The sequence below is a fragment of the Phocoena phocoena genome, chromosome 16 (assembly GCF_963924675.1).
Source record: "Phocoena phocoena chromosome 16, mPhoPho1.1, whole genome shotgun sequence".
NCBI classification, from domain to species: Eukaryota; Metazoa; Chordata; class Mammalia; order Artiodactyla; family Phocoenidae; genus Phocoena; species Phocoena phocoena.
In genome coordinates, this window is record NC_089234.1 from 1809334 (window position 1) to 1827237 (window position 17904).

At 46.7% G+C, this 17904-nt stretch overlaps 1 protein-coding gene across 1 annotated transcript in view; it reads left to right on the forward strand.

Annotated features, from left to right (window-relative positions):
- The window catches only part of TCERG1L (transcription elongation regulator 1 like), a 204739-nt gene that overhangs the window by 162933 nt on the left and 23902 nt on the right, over positions 1-17904 (forward strand). The window contains exon 9 of the mRNA XM_065894682.1: positions 592-661. Within this exon, the coding sequence (XP_065750754.1) occupies positions 592-661 (70 nt within the window). The remainder of the gene's footprint in view (positions 1-591; positions 662-17904) is intronic.

Here is a 17904-nt window from a genome sequence, read left to right on the forward strand (position 1 = left end):
CTTTCCTTTTGGAGACAGATACGAAACACCGAAGCACCTTTTTACTTTTTCATTCCGAAAGCTCATCAAACATTTATAGGGCCAACCTCTTCAGGATGTAAGTAGGGGACCTGACTTCAAAATCAATTTAGCTTTTAGAAAGCAGACTTGTAGACAGCAGTGGCGGGCACGCCGCGTGCAGGAGAAATCGGGTTGTTCACTGCAGGAGACAAAGCGGGGAGTCCGGGTCTGTGGTTCAAGCACGAGGACGTGAAGGCAGCGTGGCTAGCAGAGCTGGTCCAGGGCCTAAGTCCTGTGAGGGGTGGGGCCAGGTGGACGCCCCTTCCCCCTCCAGCCCTTCTGGAAGGTCCAGCAGCCTCTACACAGCCGGCAGCTAGAGATGACTTATCCGCACCAAAGCACATCAGATTTCTGTTCCGCTGGAATGTGAAAGGGGTGCGCCCTAAGAGCGTGGTTACAGGATTTGAGGTCCACCTTTAAGGGAAGTCTGTTTTCTTAATTTCAAGATGAGTCTGCTTGAAAGTGGTGCTTCCCGACGGTTTGTCAAAGCCACAGGCTCCGTGTTAACAGGTGAACTTGGCTTTCTTTCAGCCAAGCCCGGCGACGGATCAAGTTCCGAAGATGGCAGGGAAGACCCCCACGTGAAAACCAAGAGGAATCGGTAGGTGGCCACGTCCTTTCCTGCGCGTCTTTCTTCGAGGGATGACTAGGTGGTGGAGAAAGAGAAGGGATCCCTTTGACTCTGTTGACTGAGCCAAGAACGGATCCAACCCCTAAACAGAGGGCGGGAGGTCCCAGGTCTGTCTTAGCAGAACCTGCCCTGGGTGCCCCGGGTCTACACTGGATGTCGTCTCCCCTCCCCTGGCCTCCCCGGGGCCACGTTCACCCCTAGCCTTGCTTTGGGGCCCTGAGGAGTGGACAGAGCACGGAGGTGAAGGTGGCGCTGGGTGAGTGGTGGGTTGTGTGTCTGTCAGCCCCGGGTTGGAGGTCCAGCTCCGTGTCTTACTTGCTTAGTGACTTTGGGCAAAGTAATTTCACCCCCACATCAGACTTCTCGTCTGCAAAGTGGGTGATGCCCTCATGCGATGTTGCCCATGTGACTTCCTGTGGCACCAGGAGAATAAGTTCTCCATCCACGTTTGCTTGTTACGGTTTGCTTGTGGCCACAGCACAGGAGGGAGGGAACTCCGCCCCTTCCTTTCAAGCCGGGGGCGGGGAATGGTTGTTCCCGCTTTGGCCCTCCTGGAAGGCCCGGTCTGTGGTCCCTTTCCTACTGAGTTCTACGTAAAGGGGTAAAATTCGGGGTCTGTGTGTCCCAAGTTCCCAGAACGGGGAGGTGGGAGGCACGAGGCAGGGAAGGATGAAAGCGAATCTAAAAAAGGACCCACGAGGCCACTTCCTGAGCCAACGTGGTTCCGATGTCCCGGCCTAGCAGTGCAATCAGTCCTGTACCGGGTGCCCATTTATCAGCCCCCATCATGGGACACCCCAGGCCTGCGGCAGGAATCCCTGAGCAGCTGTCAGGATGTTTGCAACTGTGCGTATTTTCTCTTTTAAAAAATGTGCCTTAGAAGAAGTACTTTTGCAGCAACAAATGTTCGCAGTGATGGAGGAAAATGCAGTCTTGACTCAGAACCTGTGCCCGTTCTCACCTCTTCCACCCTTGCCCTGTGGCTTCCCGGTGAAAGATGGTGGGAGAGGAAAGGAGAGAGGAAGTGGAGGCAGGGCTGGCAGCCAGGGGTCAGGGTGCCTGTGGAGACACAAGCCTGCAGAATTAGTCCTAAGTGGGTACATTATTCCTTTTATTTCAACACCTTTGGCCTTTTTCCACTGTGCATCCCTCACAAAACTATTTCACTGACCAGGGCCCAGGTATATTGTCATTTTAACTGGTACCAAGCAGACACCACAGAACTTTCTGGAAGCAATGCAGGGAAGGGTAAGCAGTGTCCTTCCCAAGACAGGAAGGCAGTCTGGGTGGGGGGTGGGGTCTCCTTGCGCGGGTGAAGGAGACCAGGGGCAGCAGTTCGGCGGGACCGGGGGCTCCCTGCGGTGCTGGAGCAAAGCACCTCCCACCCAATCGCCCAGGCCTCTGTTTTTCTGCTCCCCCGTATCCTCTGCTTAGACAGTCCCTTTTGGGGTCAAAGGACACTTGCGTGGGCCGCAGAGGATGGACACCAAGTGTCTTCATTGGGGACCAAGGGCTCCAGGAAAGGAAATCAAGCGTCGTCTCCTTATTGTTATGTTCACACCCTGGTTGTCAGCTAAGCCAGTCTCTGTGATCTTTGGATAAATGTATATAATTTTAAAAACAAGATGAGCTTCCTGAGGCACAAGGGAAGCAGCACCCTAGCCATTACCGGATGCGTTTTGAACTCGTGCAGGAGGGAGGTCTCGGCTAGCTCCAGAGGAGTGGGGATGTCTGCCTGTATCACCCAGTTTTATCCGTTTTCCCGTGCGACTGGCCCCAAACTCTGAACACTTGGCATTGAAATAATGTCAAAGCATTAGTCTCGGTTTTCATCATCTGAAAGACTTCTTCCGTGACTCAGCACTGACTTTGAAACCAACACGGGTGTTTGCATGAAGCTTTTGGCCATCATATGATTCCAAGCCCCCTCGGCCCTCAGGTGCCCAGGCACCTGGCTCCCGCCATGGTTCAGGCCTCGGTCCCTGGGTCACTTTGTTCTGCCACTGAGATGCAGGAGGAAAAGGTTTCAGCGGAAGTTGGGGGATCTGCTCTCAGGGTCTGGAATGTTCCGTGAGTCCTGGTCATTCACTTCTGAGCCGCTTGGCAAACTGCACCCACTCTAGGGGAAGCTTCACCCTCGTGTGGCTTTTTCCAAAGCTTCCTCCCAGCCTGGGCCTGCGTGCCCCTTGCTCAGAGCTCTTCACTCGGGTGCATGGACACCAGCATCGTCTTGGCAGTTTTGTCCTTTGGGGGAAGGTTGTTGTCAGTAAGCCCAAGGACTCCTCAAGCTTCCAGCTGCTTCTGGGCACTTGTATTTAGTAGATGCTGTATAACTAGTAAGAGGCCAGGCTCCAGAGAACCTGCCAAAATCAATCCATTTTGACCTTCCCTTTCGTATACATAGTGTAATTTTTCACATCAAAAAGCACTTAAATGCTTCTGCAAATGACGACTCTTCAGCGGCCGTATCCTGGCCTCTAAACTACAGGGCACGTTTTGGACGCAGCTCTGTGCTCCCTGCATCTTCTCACACCCTGGCCCAGTTCATATACATTTTGAACATTCTTATGCAGATGGGATTAAATCAGTTGTGCATATGATTCGGGTCCAAATGATAACTTTTCCTAAAATTCCCTGGGAAGAGAAATATGTCACAATGACAAGCTTTCAAATTACCCAGATATTTTCAGCTACCTGGTAAGCGCTGTTTCAGATGGCTTGTTATTTACTGTTTAATGGAATGGGTTCGTGATGCACGGTCGTGCGTCTTCCCCGGGACCGGAAAATTGATTGTTTGCGTCTCCCCGTTGTGTGCAGTGCCCAGGGGTTCGGCTGGTTTCTGACGTGTAGGTTGTTTTTAGTTCAGACCTGCTTTTCAAATGTGCTGTCTACTTAAGGAATTTAGAATTTATTTCAAATCATTGAGTTGAATTATTTGGAGGATTCAGCAAACGTATGTCATTTGGTTTAAAAGCCAGAGTGAAATGGTCACTCTTTACAAAACCCGTTAGTAAAGAAACTGTCAGTGGTACGTATGGCTTCCAGCCCCTTCACGAGGTACCAGTTTTTGCCAGTTGCCGAGCCAGGGGATTCCTGCTAAACTAGTGGTTTTCTGTAGTGTGACAGGGTGCAGTTACTTGTTTGAGTTTTTCAATATCATCGGCCCCACGGCTTTGGAAATGCGTTTATGTTTCTAGGCCACTTGGTACAGGAGCCTTTTATGGTAAGTGACTAAAAGAAATCTCTTGGCTTGGAACATTGTTTATTGTGGTAGCTGGTAAACTTTGGGGAAGCCCCGCTGATGGCCTTGGATGTAAGTGGTAAAGTTGACCTTCTACAGTAGGTGCTTCCATGGAGTCATATACAGCCACGGCTGGAGACACAAGAGCGTGGAATTAGCAAGAAGTGCCCTTGTGGCACTTTTCCGCTTTCCTCAAATACGCCCTCCATTACTCCCCTCTTGACAAACCAAGGTGACCAAGTCACACTGAAAGCATGTCCCCTGGACCAGGCTGCATCTTTAAGGATTTGGGGGCAGCCTGAGGAGGTAGTCCCCAGCCCCCACGCCCATCTGTGACACCGAGGTGCCCTCACAGAGCTGTGAGGCTATGATCCATCCACCTGCAATTCTGCATCCCACCTGGGGCAGATGGCATCTGTCTAGGACAAAAAACGGATACCGCCATCCAAAAGACAGGACAAGACCAAACAATCTAGTGTCTGGAGGTTTTGTAGCCGCCACCCCTGAGCCTGTCCCCAGATCAAGCCCACACACCTAGAGAGAGTCAACTGTGACAGAGGAAAGGAAACCCTCTGTTCATAGACAGCTGCTGCTACTGCCACCCAAGGTGCAAAGGCAGAGGATGGTCAGTGAGTGTGGGCAGCAAGGAGGGGCCAGCATGCTGCACCTGTCCTCACATGACCTGTGAGACCAGCTCTTTCACTTCCACGTACATGATTTCCAGAATCCCAGACAAATTAGCTATTGAGGAAGTAAGAGCACGGCTCCTCTGAAATGCTGTAAGGTGATGCTAGGAAGTCTGTGCGTCCCAATTAAGATTGCTATAAAATTACATCTTGGGGGCTTCCCTGGTGGCGCAGCGGTTGGGAGTCCGCCTGCCGATGCAGGGGACGCGGGTTCGTGCCCCGGTCCGGGAAGATCCCACATGCCGCGGAGCAGCTGGGCCCGTGAGCCGTGGCCGCTGAGCCTGCGCATCCGGAGCCTGTGCTCCGCAATGGGAGAGGCCACAGCAGTGAGAGGCCCGCGTACCGAAAAAAAAAAAATTACATCTTTGATGTGTCCCAAGATAACAAGAGAATGATCTACAGTCCAACGCCAGTGCCGGAGTCTGGATTTCTTCATAAGATGGGGCAGTGTGCGTCTCTTTGTGACCTTGGACATGCATGGAAAATGAATTATTAACACCCACTTGCCTTGTAAGTGAGTCTCTGTACATAGTTCATGATTTTAGTTTCTATAGAAACCTGCGGTTTTGTAAACCGTACAGAGTCTGTGCCCTGTGTTATTAGGACATCCTACCTGGGATGGACGCCTCATTGATACCTGCCCATGAGAAGACTGTGTGCACAGTCGTTTGTCATGGTATTTTAATTTGTCCTTTCAGACTGAAGCATAAATATTACCTGGCATTTATTTTCTCTCCAAAACAGGATTATGAAACATGACCCCCTGGCTTCTCCTTAGGGTCTCCGGGTGGACAAGCCTGGGTCTCTGCATGTTTGGAGCAGTAGCTGCTGTCTGATTTGAGTTCCTGCCCTGGGCAGGGACGGCCCAGGGGTCAGGTCTCTGAGATTCCCATCAACACCAGAGCTATTGCATCCCAGCCAGTGCTGTATCCATGATAAAGCAGTTCGGGGACTTCGACAAGGCCATGGGGACATCAGGCAACCAGGGAGGTGACGTGTCAGTTGAGTCTTAAATATAAAGTAGGTTTTTGACAGATTTCTCAAGGGAGCAGAGGACTCTAGGAAGTGGGCACTGGAGGAGATGTGCCTCCTTGCAGATGGCGGGTCTGTCTTCAGCAATCCTTCTGTGTGATCGAGTTCATCCTTATTTATTTTGTGATTATGGTCTGCCGGAGGTTTGTTGCACCTCATCGCAGGGGCACAGAGAGACATCGCCAGGTGGGAAATCCATCTCTTATCGACCCACCATCCTCTCCCTAAGACTGGTTATCAAGAATCTTGGCCCATTCTGTACAGCCCCTTGGAGGTATAACTGTGCAGTCAGCTGAGAGTCTTCCGTTGTATCTCCACGTATTTGGCCTCTATTTGTGGTAATTAATGGTTTAACTCTGTTCAATCTTGCAACGCCTTCTGCCGGAAAGCGTGCTCAGCTTGGTGTTTGCTGCCCCAGTGATGGGGACGGAGGCTGGTCCTGAAGAGGATGGAGGACGGTGAGAGATTTGCTGTCAGCACAGGGAGAGGCCACGGAGAAATGAGCGCCGAGGGAAGAGGCAGCTCAGGCAAATTCAAAAGGCCCAGCTGAGATGACTTCTAGTAAGGCAAAGAGATCTTCATATGATGGGAGGGGAGACAGAGAGCGGCTATGAGTTTATTCCACTGTCAGACACGGTGCTGGAAAAGGCCCAACACAGTGGAAATGGCTCAATATGCCCAATGAAGAGATCAGAGTGGATTTGCCCATTTTTAACTTTTTTTTTTGTTTTGGCCACACTGCATGGCTCGTGGGTTCTTAGTTCCCCGACCAGGGATCAAACCCGGGCCCTCTGCAGCAGACCACCAGAGAAGTCCCTTTTAACTTTTTAATATGAAAAGTTTCAATATAAAAAATGGAACAGGGAATTTAACCCCCAGGTACACATTTCCCAGCTTCAGCAACTATCTCGAGGCCAATGTTCATCTTTAGTTCTCCTGCCCCCTCAACCCAGATGATTTTGAAACAAACCCCAGCTGTCATATAAATTTCATTTGTAAATATATCAGAGCACATAACTAAACAATAAGGATTTTTTTAATGCAACCATAGTCACACCTAAAAAATAAACAACAAATAATAATTCCTTTCTATTATCAAAGAGCCTCCCAGACATTGTTCAGATTTCCTTGACTTTTATTTTATTTTACAATTTTATTTTTCAAATCAACATCTAAATTAAGTTTGTACATAGCCCTCTGTGGCTCTCTCCTAAATCTATTTTAATCTGTAAGTTTCCTTCCTTCTGCCCCAGCATTTTTTTGTTTTGTTTTGTGTTTTTTTCATTTGTGTTTAAAGAAACCAGAATTTCTTCTCAACTGTGGAGTTTCCCATAGTCTGGACCTTGACCCACTGGTAGCACTGAATCTCCATGGTGTGCTTTAACTGGTTCTCCTGGCCCTAGTAAGTTCTGTAACTCTGTAGTCAGACCAGGAGGCTGTATCAGTTCAAGTTTGATTACTGTCTAGGGAAGGATTCTTCATGGTGTTAAGTTCCTTCTATCGAGAGGCATGTGATGTCCGGTAGTCTGTCTTTTGTGATGTGAGCAGGTGACTTGTCCAGATCCTCTATTTCTAGAAGGACTTTTTCATGCTAATATTTTAATTATATTATTTCATTTGCATTTATTACCTTAACTACTTTTATAAAGAAAAACATACCCTCATAAACCATTTGGTTCCACTGAGGTATAGTTCAAACAGGAAAAGCAGGGTAAATGCTCGATTCCTTCCCTTTAATACTGAGTTTCAAAATACTATGTCAGCTCTCTAGCAGGAGAATCCTCCAATGATGACAAATTTATCATGAATCCCTAGATTGACACATAGTTGATGTGTTTCAATCCATCTTAGTTTTTAATTTTAGCCTTTAAATGACACAGTATGTCTCTATCTTGGTGATTCTTGGGTAATTGTCCCAGGTATGATATGCACCTTTTCAAAGTGTAGGTGTGCATCTTTTCTATATAAAGGTATTTTTTTGAATTACATTTTAGTATTCGTTCTATTTCATTGCTTTGAGTTTCCACGTCGGCAGCTCCAAGTATGCTGTTTGGTTCTTCTCTGCCCTTCTGCTGTGTCACTTTGTTTTGCATCCTTCTTATGTATTTTCTTGTTGTTTTTTGATTTTCTTCTCCTCACCTTCTGTTAGTCTTAAGGCATTACCTGTGTGGCATTTATTCTACTGAAGTTTGTGCAACTTCTGGTTTATTCTTCATTTCGGAAGTGTTTTTTTTCCTTTTTTATTTCTAATTTCTTGGATCTCTGAGATGTCTTTTCAGACCTCTCTTTGGTCCAATAGCCTTTCTTTCCCTGAATTTGTCTGATATGTGCTGCTATTTTTTGGCATCCACCATTTGCTTTGAAAACTTCAGCTCATTTTCAGAGTCAGTTAAGATTTCGTCAGAGTCTCGGGCTGTCTTCCTGGCTCTTCTGCCTGCGGGAATATGTCTGAGGGAATGTGACACGACTACGTCTCAGCTGGACTTTTCATCGCTCAGAGTCTGGTAACAGAGCCCCTAAAATACAGCCTTGGGGACACGTCCAAGGTCAAACGCACAAACTGGGTGACAAGCATGGACCAAAGGGCGCAACCTCATGTGCAAACCTGCGTGAAGCTTGTGATGTCAGCAGGTCAGAGCGTCTGTAAAGCAGCAAGGGGAATGCACGGTACTAACAGCCCCGAGAGCCTCTGCAGGAGACGCGGGGTCTCTGTGCACGCGCTGCACCTGTCAACTCCGTCCTTCCCCGCAGGCAGCAGCCAGCATCTTGTGTGCCGCCTAGAATAATGAAGGAGCTGGAAAAGCACACCAAGGAAACGCATTCAGGAATCGTTTCATGTCCAGGAAGCGTTTGGGAAGACGTGGGCTGGCGAACCTCAGCCCCCCCGGAGTCTTGAGGATAAATACCACGTGCTCCAGACGCAGGCCACGGTAGGGACCCCACGTCAGCTGCCCGAGCCGACCCTGGACCTCACACCTGGGGGCGTTGCTGGCCGAGCAGTCGAAGGGGCAGAGGGCCGAGTCAGGGGTTGGGGCAGCGGGGACCGTAGGACACACCACGCCTAACCTTCCGGGTCTCCCCACTTCACTCGGGTAACAGGCCATGTCCCCCCGCACCGTGGCCCAGGAGACCCCAGGGACCTGTGAGCACTCAGGTGCTCCAGCCACGTGGCCTCCTTTTGGCTGTCTCTGGAACATTCTGGATGCTCTGTAGGGCCTTTGCACAGCAGAGCCCTGGTCCCCTTCTCCACATGTGCACGGGCCTCCTTCACTCTCTGGGATGTGCTCCCAGGCACCCTTTTCTGGAGGCAGCCCTGACCCCCAGGGACGGGACATCCTGGGTCCCGCCTGCCTCCATGATGGCCCCTATCCCACCCGCATGTGGGTTTTTTTGTGTTAAGCTTCCTAGTCGGGTAACATCTCTGAACACCCCACCTAACTGCACACTTAGTAGGTTGATTATTTATTACTCCCTGCCCCTCTATCATAGGTGAGCCTGGGGACGTGGGGGGGCCTGTGTCCATCCTACAAGTGTGCCCCTCGGGAGCTCTTCCAGGGCAGGGAGATTAGCTGAGCCCTGCAGCCAAGCCGGGGTCACTGGGGTCACCGATGAGGGAACGGTGGCGCCCGGGAGCCGCGCCGGCTGCCCTGGCTGACGAGGGCCACACCGCTGCACAGGGTTGATACACACTGAGCTGGCCGCTCCTCCTGACGGCACTGCTCTGGCCCGAACCCCCTGGAGTCAGTGCAGAGCCCCCGGTCAAGGGCTCAGTCCCAACAAGACGCCCCCCCCACTTTAGATGTCAGTGGAAAGTGGAGTCCCCTGGCCGTGCCCACTTCTGGCTCACTTGGCTGTAAACTCAGGGGTTCCCATGACCACTCTGCAGGTTTGATGATTCTCCAGAATGACTCACAGAGCTCAGGAGAGCGCCATGCTTAGGGTGACGGTTTTGTTATAAAGGGTACAGCTCAGGAACGGCCAAAGGGAATAGAAGCAGGGGGTGAGGTCCAGGAGGGGCCCGAGCACAGGAGCTGGCGTCCCCGTGGAGTCGCAGTGCACCTGCCAGCCCCTCCCTTTACACGGCTATGCGATCCAGCCTGGAAGATCCCCAGCCCCATTCTGCAGAGTTTACATCCGGTGTCGTGATGCAGGCCCGAGCCATTCAATCACTGGCCCGTCCTCAGGTGGGGGGCGTGAGGCTGAGAGTTCCAGCCCTCTAGTCAAGGGGTGGGCCACCCCTCCTTTGAAAGCATCTCAGGCCCACTCTGCATTGCCTTGTTGGCATCAACTCAGGTGTGGCCAAAAGGGCTCCTTTCACGCAGCAGTTTTCACACCTTTTTGAAGCTCTGTGCCAGGAACGGGGGTAAAGACCAGGTACATTCTTCGTCGTCTCATAGGACCATCCTTGCAAGGACACCGCTCTGCTCACCCGCCCTGGGGGCTGGCGGCTTGTGGCCCCCAGCGGTCACTGTTTATGGACAGCTGGTGGGTTAAGCAGGAATGCGTCCCAGCCGCCCTAGCAGGGAGGGAGCAGCCTAGGGGCAGGGAGGGAGGAAGTGTGGGTTGGCACAAAACCCAAGTCACTCAGTGGCCCTCCTTACCCGGGGCTGCACAGCCTCGGAGGCCACCATGGGCCGGCCACCAGCGGGGACCCCAGACGGTGGCCATGGCAGGAGCAGACATAGACTGTGCGGGAGGCAGACCAGGGCCCCCCAGACCTCTGGGCGCGGTGGCCGCCCTGCCCCCGCTCATCACCAGCAGGAAAGCATGGATTGGACCAAGAGACAGGAGGCTCGCTTATCACATTTCTAGGAACTGCAAAGTTGGGAGACAGAGCTAATAAATTGATGGCAGAATCAAGATGTTTAAATATTTCAACAGGACTGAAGAACAGGATCGCATTTGCGTCACAGAACTGCAGTGCCTGGAGACGTGTAAAGAGCATCCTGTCCAAACTATCGGTTTTACCAATAAAAAAAAAAAAAAAAGGTCCAGAGCGCTCCCATCATTTGCCCCAGGTTTTGCAGCAAGACGTCCCCACCTGGGAAGCGTCTTCAACCCCACCGGCCACGTTGGTTCTTTCTCCAGAACCAGGTGATGCTCAGATGTCAGCATTGTCTTTACAGAAGATGGAATCACCAGGGCTGCAGTCGCCAGCCTGAGTCGGCATTTATTTCTCTTCCCATCTCAAGTTCTGCGTTCAGGCAATGGTCAAATCAAAAGCCTTCTATTTCTTCAAAGTCTCTCAAAGTATAGTATTAGGAGGGAAGGACAGAAGGAAGAAGGAGAGAGGGAAGGAAGGAAGAAAGGGAAGAAGAGAGGGAAAGAGGGAGAGAGGGAGGCACCCGCTGAGTGAGGGGCTGCCCTGAGGGAGTGACCTGGATTATTTCATTGAATTCTCACAACGACCCTACAAGGTGGGCACTGTTGATGCCCCACACGAGGACATGAAGGTGTACAGTTTGCCCCAGTTGCCTCTGTACGCATTCCGCTCTGTACTCTGAGCTCCTGCCCATCTGGGTGGTGGGATGATGACACGTGTATACAGTTGTCCCCCCTTACCTGAGCGTTTGCTTTCTGCAGTTTGAGCTAATCTGTGGTCAAACGAGGTCCAAAAATATTAAGTGGAAGATTCCTGAAATAAACAACTCATGTGTCTTAAATCACATGCCGTTCTGAGTAACGTGAAATCTCATACCGTCAGCTCCATCCTGCCCGGGACGTGAATCATCCTTCTGTCCAGGCTGTCCCATCCGGTCGTCACTCGGTAGCCGTCTCGATTGTCCGACCCACAGTCACAGTGTCACAGTGCTTGTGTTCAAGTAACCCTGATTTTTCTTAATAACTGCCCCAAAGCGTAAGAGTAGTGATGCTGGCAATTCGGATCTACCAACGAGAAGCCAGAAAGTGCTTCCTGTAGTGAAAAGGTGAAAGTTCTTGACTTAATAAGGGAAGAAAAATAAATTGAATGATAAAGTTGCTAAGATCTCTGGTCAGAATGAATCTTCCATCCATGAAATTGTGAAGAAGGAAAAAGGGAATTCACGCTAGTTTTCCTATTACACCTCACACTGCAATACTTCTGGCCACAGTGCGCGATGAGCTCAAGTTAAGATGGAAAAGGCATTGAATTTGCATAAGCCATTTTGAGAGAGAGAGACCGCGTTCACGTAACTTCTATTACAGTATATTGTCATCATTGTTGTATTTCATTATTGTTGCTAATCTCTTACTGTGCCTAATTTATAAATTAAAGTTTGTCATAGGTATGTCTAGATAGGAAAAAACCATAACATATATCTATATCTTTAGGATTCAATACTAGCCAATGTTTCAGGCGTCTGCCGGGGGTCTAGGAACATACCCCTTGTGGATAAGGGGGCACAACTCTGTTGATACTTGAGTCAACTGGGGGGCCTCAGACTTGCTGAGAAATATACCTCCCCAGTGTGCACCTGCTGAAACAACAGTGCAGTCTTCTGTATCAATGTCTCCCTTCCCTCTCTCGCCCTCCCCTCCCTCCCTCCCTCCCTCCCTTCCTTCCTTCTCTCTCTCTCACCACCTCCCCTCATAGACTGGACAATAAAAAAAAAGCCACTCGTCAGTGGCTATAACTTCTTTGCCAGGGTGACCATTCCGACCCCAGGATGGCTCCATGGGAAGATTCAGGAGGCGGAAGGAGGCGTGTCTGTGCGTCGGAGAGGTGGCCTCTGGACAGGTAGCAGATGTGCCAGGTCCAGAGGCCCGAGTCCCCTCAGCCCCAGATAAACTAATGAAAGTTTGTTGTTCGTGAAAGTACTCGCTGTGTCTAGAATCCAGTCGCACTGCATGTGGTCTAGTGCGTTGGACAGAATGATGTGCTGTACTGAGCACACGGGCAGAATCCGAAAACCCTGGCCCTACAGATCACCCACAGGGGACAGACACGCGTGTGCACACGCACACCCGTCGTTAGGGGTTCAGCTGGATAAGCTCAGTGGCAGTTAGAGGGCTGGGGGAGGGGCAGTGCAGGGTGTGTTTGGGGGCAGAGCTCCAGGAGGGTGTGGCCACCATGATGTCTCCAAGAGGGGGACAAGGTGCACGGGACATGAGGCCCCTCAGAGTGAAGAGACCCCAGCACTGCAGCTGTTCCCAGCCCGCCACAGCCAGCAAGGCTTGGGTACCCAACTGTGCCCCAGGGGATGCTGCCTCTCACCCTCCATACAATTTTGGCTTGAGCTAGCTTTTATTTTAAGTATTAGAATTTACTCTTTTTTTTAAACATCTTTATTGGACTATAATTGCTTTACAATGGTGTGGTAGTTTCTGCTGTATACAAAGTGAATCAGTTATACATATACATATATCCCCATATCTCCTCCCTGTTGCGCCTCCCTCCCTCCCACCCTCCCTATCCCACCCCTCTAGGTGGTCACAGAGCACCGAGCTGATCTCCCTGTGCTATGTGGCTGCTTCCCACTAGCTATCCATTTTACATTTGGTAGTGTATATATGTCCATGCCACTCTCTCACTTTGTCCCAGCTTACCCTTCCCCCTCCCCGTGTCCTCAAGTCCATTCTCTAGTAGGTCTGAGTTTTTATTCCCATCTTGCCCCTAGGTTCTTCATGACCTTTTTTTTTTTTTTTTTTTAGATTCCATATATATGTGTTAGCATACGGTATTTGTTTTCCTCTTTATGACTTACTTCACTCTGTACAACAGACTCTAGGTCCATCCACCTCACTACAAAAAACTCAATTTCATTTCTTTTTATGGCTGAGTAATATTCCATTGTATATATATATGTGCCATATCTTCATTATCCATTCATCTGCTGATGGACACTTAGGTTGTTTCCATGGCTATTGTAAATAGAGCTGCAATGAACATTGTGGTACATGACTCTTTTTGAATTATGGTTTTCTCAGGGTATATGCCTAGTAGTGGGATTGCTGGGTCGTATGGTAGTTCTATTTTTAGTTTTTTAAGGAACCTCCATACCGTTCTCCATAGTAGCTGTATCAATTTACATTCCCACCAACAGTGCAAGAGGATTCCCTTTTCTCCACACCCTCTCCAGCATTTATTGTTTGTAGATTTTTAGATGATGGCCATTCTGACTGGTGTGAGGTGATCACTCATTGTAGTTTTGATTTGCATTTCTCTAATGATTAGTGATGTTGACCATTCTTTCATGTGTTTGTTGGCAATCTGTATATCTTCTTTGGAGAAAGGTCTGTTTAGGTCTTCTGCCCATTTCTGGACTGGGTTCTTTGTTTTTTTGATATTGAGCTGCATGAGCTGCTTGTAAATTTTGGAGATTAATCCTTTGTCAGTTGCTTCATTGGCAAATATTTTCTCCTATTCTGAGGGTTGTCTTTTCTTCTTGTTTATGGTTTCCTTTGCTGTGCGAAAGCTTTTACGTTTCATTAGGTCCCATTTGTTTATTTTTGTTTTTATTTCCATTTCTCTAGGAGGTGGGTCAAAAAGGATCTTGCTGGATTTATGTCATAGAGTGTTCTGCCTACGTTTTCCTCTAAGAGTTTGATAGTGTCTGACCTTACATTTAGGTCTTTAATCCATTTTGAGATTATTTTTGTGTATGGTGTTAGGGAATATTCTAATTTCATTTTTTTACATGTAGCTGTCCAGTTTTCCCAGCACCACTTCTTGAAGAGGCTGTCTTTTCTCCATTGTATATTCTTGCCTCCTTTATCAAAGTTAAGGTGACCAAATGTGCGTGGCTTTATCTCTGGGCTTTCTATCCTGTTCCATTGATCTATATTTCTGTTTTTGTGCCAGTGTCATACTGTCTTGATTACTGTAGCTTTGTAGTATAGTCTGAGGTCAGGGAGCCTGATTCATCCAGCTCTGTTTTTCTTTCTCAAGATTGCTTTGGCTATTTAGGGTCTTTTGTGTTTCCATACAAATTGTGAAATTGTTTGTTCTAGTTCTGTGAAAAATGCCAGTGGTAGTTTGATAGGGATTGCAATTAATCTGTAGATTGCTTTGGGTAGTATAGTCATTTTCACAATGTTGATTCTTCCCATCCAAGAACATGGTATATCTCTCCATCTATTTGTATCATCTTTAATTTCTTTCATCAGTGTCTTATAATTTTCTGCATACAGATTTGTCTCCTTAGGTAGGTTTATTCCTAAGTATTTTATTCTTTTTGTTGCAATGGTAAATGGGAGTGTTTTCTTATTTTCACTTTCAGATTTTTCATCATTAGTGTATAGGAATGCTAGAGACTTCTGTGCATTAATTTTGTATCCTGCTACTTTACCAAATTCTTTGATTAGCTCTAGAAGTTTTCTGGTAGCTTCTTTAGGATTCTCTGTGTATAGTATCATGTTGTCTGCAAACAGTGACAGCTTTACTTCTTCTTTTCCAATTTGGATTCCTTTTATTTCTTTTTCTTCTCCGATTGCTGTGGCTAAAACTTCCAAAACTATGTTGAATAATAGTGGTGAGAGTGGGCAACCTTGTCTTGTTCTGACCTTAGTGGAAATGGTTTCAGTTTTTCACCATTGAGGATGATGTTGGCTGTGGGTTTGTCATATATGGCCTTTATTATGTTGAGGTAAGTTCCCTCTATGCCTACTTTCTGGAGGGTTTTAATCATAAATGGGCATTGAATTTTGTTGAAAGATTTCTCTGCATCTATTGAGATGATCATATGGTTTTTCTCCTTCAATTTGTTAATATGGTGTATCACATTGATTGATTTGTGTATATTGAAGAATCCTTGTATTCCTGGGATAAACCCCACTTGATCATGGTGTATGATCCTTTTAATGTGCTGTTGGATTCTATTTGCTAGTATTTTGTTGAGGATTTTTGCAGCTATGTTCATCAGTGATATTGGCCTGTAGTTTTCTTTCTTTGTGACATCTTTGTGTGGTTTTGGTATCAGGGTGATGGTGGCCTCGTAGAATGAGTTTGGGAGTGTTCCTCCCTCTGCTATATTTTGGAAGAGTTTGAGAAGGATAGGTGTTAGCTCTTCTCTAAATGTTTGATAGAATTCGCCTGTGAAGCCATCTGGTCCTGGGCTTTTGTTTGTTGGAAGATTTTTAATCACAGTTTCAATTTCAGTGCTTGTGACTGGTCTGTTCATATTTTCTATTTCTTCCTGGTTCAGTCTTGGCAGGTTGTGCATTTCTAAGAATTTGTCCATTTCTTCCAGGTTGTCCATTTTATTGGCATATAGTTGCTTGTAGTAATCTCCCATGATCCTTTGTATTTCTGCAGTGTCGGTTGTTACTTCTCCTTTTTCATTTCTAATTCTATTGCTCTGTGTCTTCTCCCTTTTTTTCTTGATGAGTCTGGCTAATGGTTTATCAATTTTGTTTATCTTCTCAAAGAACCAGCTTTTAGTTTTATTGATCTTTGCTATTGCTTCCTTCATTTCTTTTTCATTTATTTCTGATTTTTATGATTTCTTTCCTTCTGCTAATTTAGGGGGGTTTTTTGTTCTTCTTTCTCTAATTGCTTTAGGTGTAAGGTTAGGTTGTTTATTTGAGATGTTTCTTGTTTCTTAAGGTAGGATTGCATTGCTATAAACTTCCCTCTTAGAACTGCTTTTGCTGCATCCCATAGGTTTTGGGTAGTCCTGTTTTCATTGTCATTTGTTTCTAGGTATTTTTTGATTTCCTCTTTGATTTCTTCAGTGATCTCTTGATTATTAAGTAGTGTATTGTTTAGCCTCCATGTGTTTGTAGTTTTTACAGATTTTTTCCTGTAATTGATATGTAGTCTCATAGCGTTGTGATCAGAAAAGATACTTGATATGATTTCAATTTTCTTAAATTTACCAAGGCTTGATTTGTGACCCAGGATATGATCTATCCTGGAGAATGTTCCATGAGCACTTGAGAATAAAGTGTATTCTGTTGTTTTTGGATGGTATGTCCTCTAAATATCAATTAAGTCTATCTTGTTTAATGCGTCATTTAAAGCTGTGTTTCCTTATTTATTTTCACTTTGGATGATCTGTCCATTGGTGAAAGTTGGGTGTTAAAGTCCCCCACTATGATTGTGTTACTGTCGATTTCCCCTTTATAGCTGTTAGTATTTGCCTTATGTATTGAGGTGCTCCTATGTTGGGTGCATAAATATTTACAATTGTTACATCTTCTTCTTGGATTGATCCCTTGATCATTATGTAGTGTCCTTCTTGGTCTCTTGTAATAGTCTTTGTTTTGTCTGATATGAGAATTGCTACTCCAGCTTTCTTTTGATTTCCATTTGCATGGAATATCTTTTTCCATCCCCTTACTTTCAGTCTGTATGTGTCTCTAGGTCTGAAGTGGGTCTCTTGTAGACAGCATATATACGGGTCTTGTTTTTGTATCCATTCAGCTAATCTGTGTCTTTTGGTGGGAGTATTTAGTCCATTCACATTTAAGGTAATTATCGATATGTATGTTCCTATTACCATTTTCTTAATTGTTTTGGGTTTGTTATTGTAGGTCTTTTCCTTCTCTTGTGTTTCCTGCCTAGAGAAGTTCCTTTAGCATTTGTTGTAAAGTTGGTTTGGTGGTGATGAATTCTCTTAGCTTTTGCTTGTCTGTAAAGGTTTTAATTTCTCCATCAAATCTGAATGAGATCCTTGCTGGGTTGAGTAATCTTGGTTGTAGGTTTTTCCTTTTCATCACTTTAAATATGTCCTGCCACTCCCTTCTGGCTTGCAGAGTTTCTGCTGAAAGATAAGCTGTTAACCTTATGGGGATTCCCTTGTATGTTATTTGCTGTTTTTCCCTTACTGCTTTTAATATTTTTTCTTTGTATTTAATTTTTGATAGTTTGATTAATATGTGTCTTGGCATGTTTCTCCTTGGATTTATCCTGTATGGGACTCTCTGTGCTTCCTGGACTTGATTAACTATTTCCTTTCCCATATTAGGGAAGTTTTCAACTATAGTCTCTTCAAATATTTTCTCAGTCCCTTTCTTTTTCTCTTCTTCTTCTGGGACCCCTATAATTTGAATGTTGGTACATTTAATGTTGTCCCAGAGGTCTCTGAGACTGTCCTCGATTCTTTTCATTCTTTTTTCTTTATTCTGCTCTGCAGTAGTTATATTTCCACTATTTTATCTTCCAGGTCACTTATCCGTTCTTCTGCCTCAGTTTTTCTGCTATTGATCCCTTCTAGAGAATTTTTAATTTCATTTATTGTGTTGTTCATCGTTGTTTGTTTGCTTTTTAGTTCTTCTAGGTCCTTGTTAAACATTTCTTGTATTTTCTCCATTCTATTTCCAAGATTTTGGAT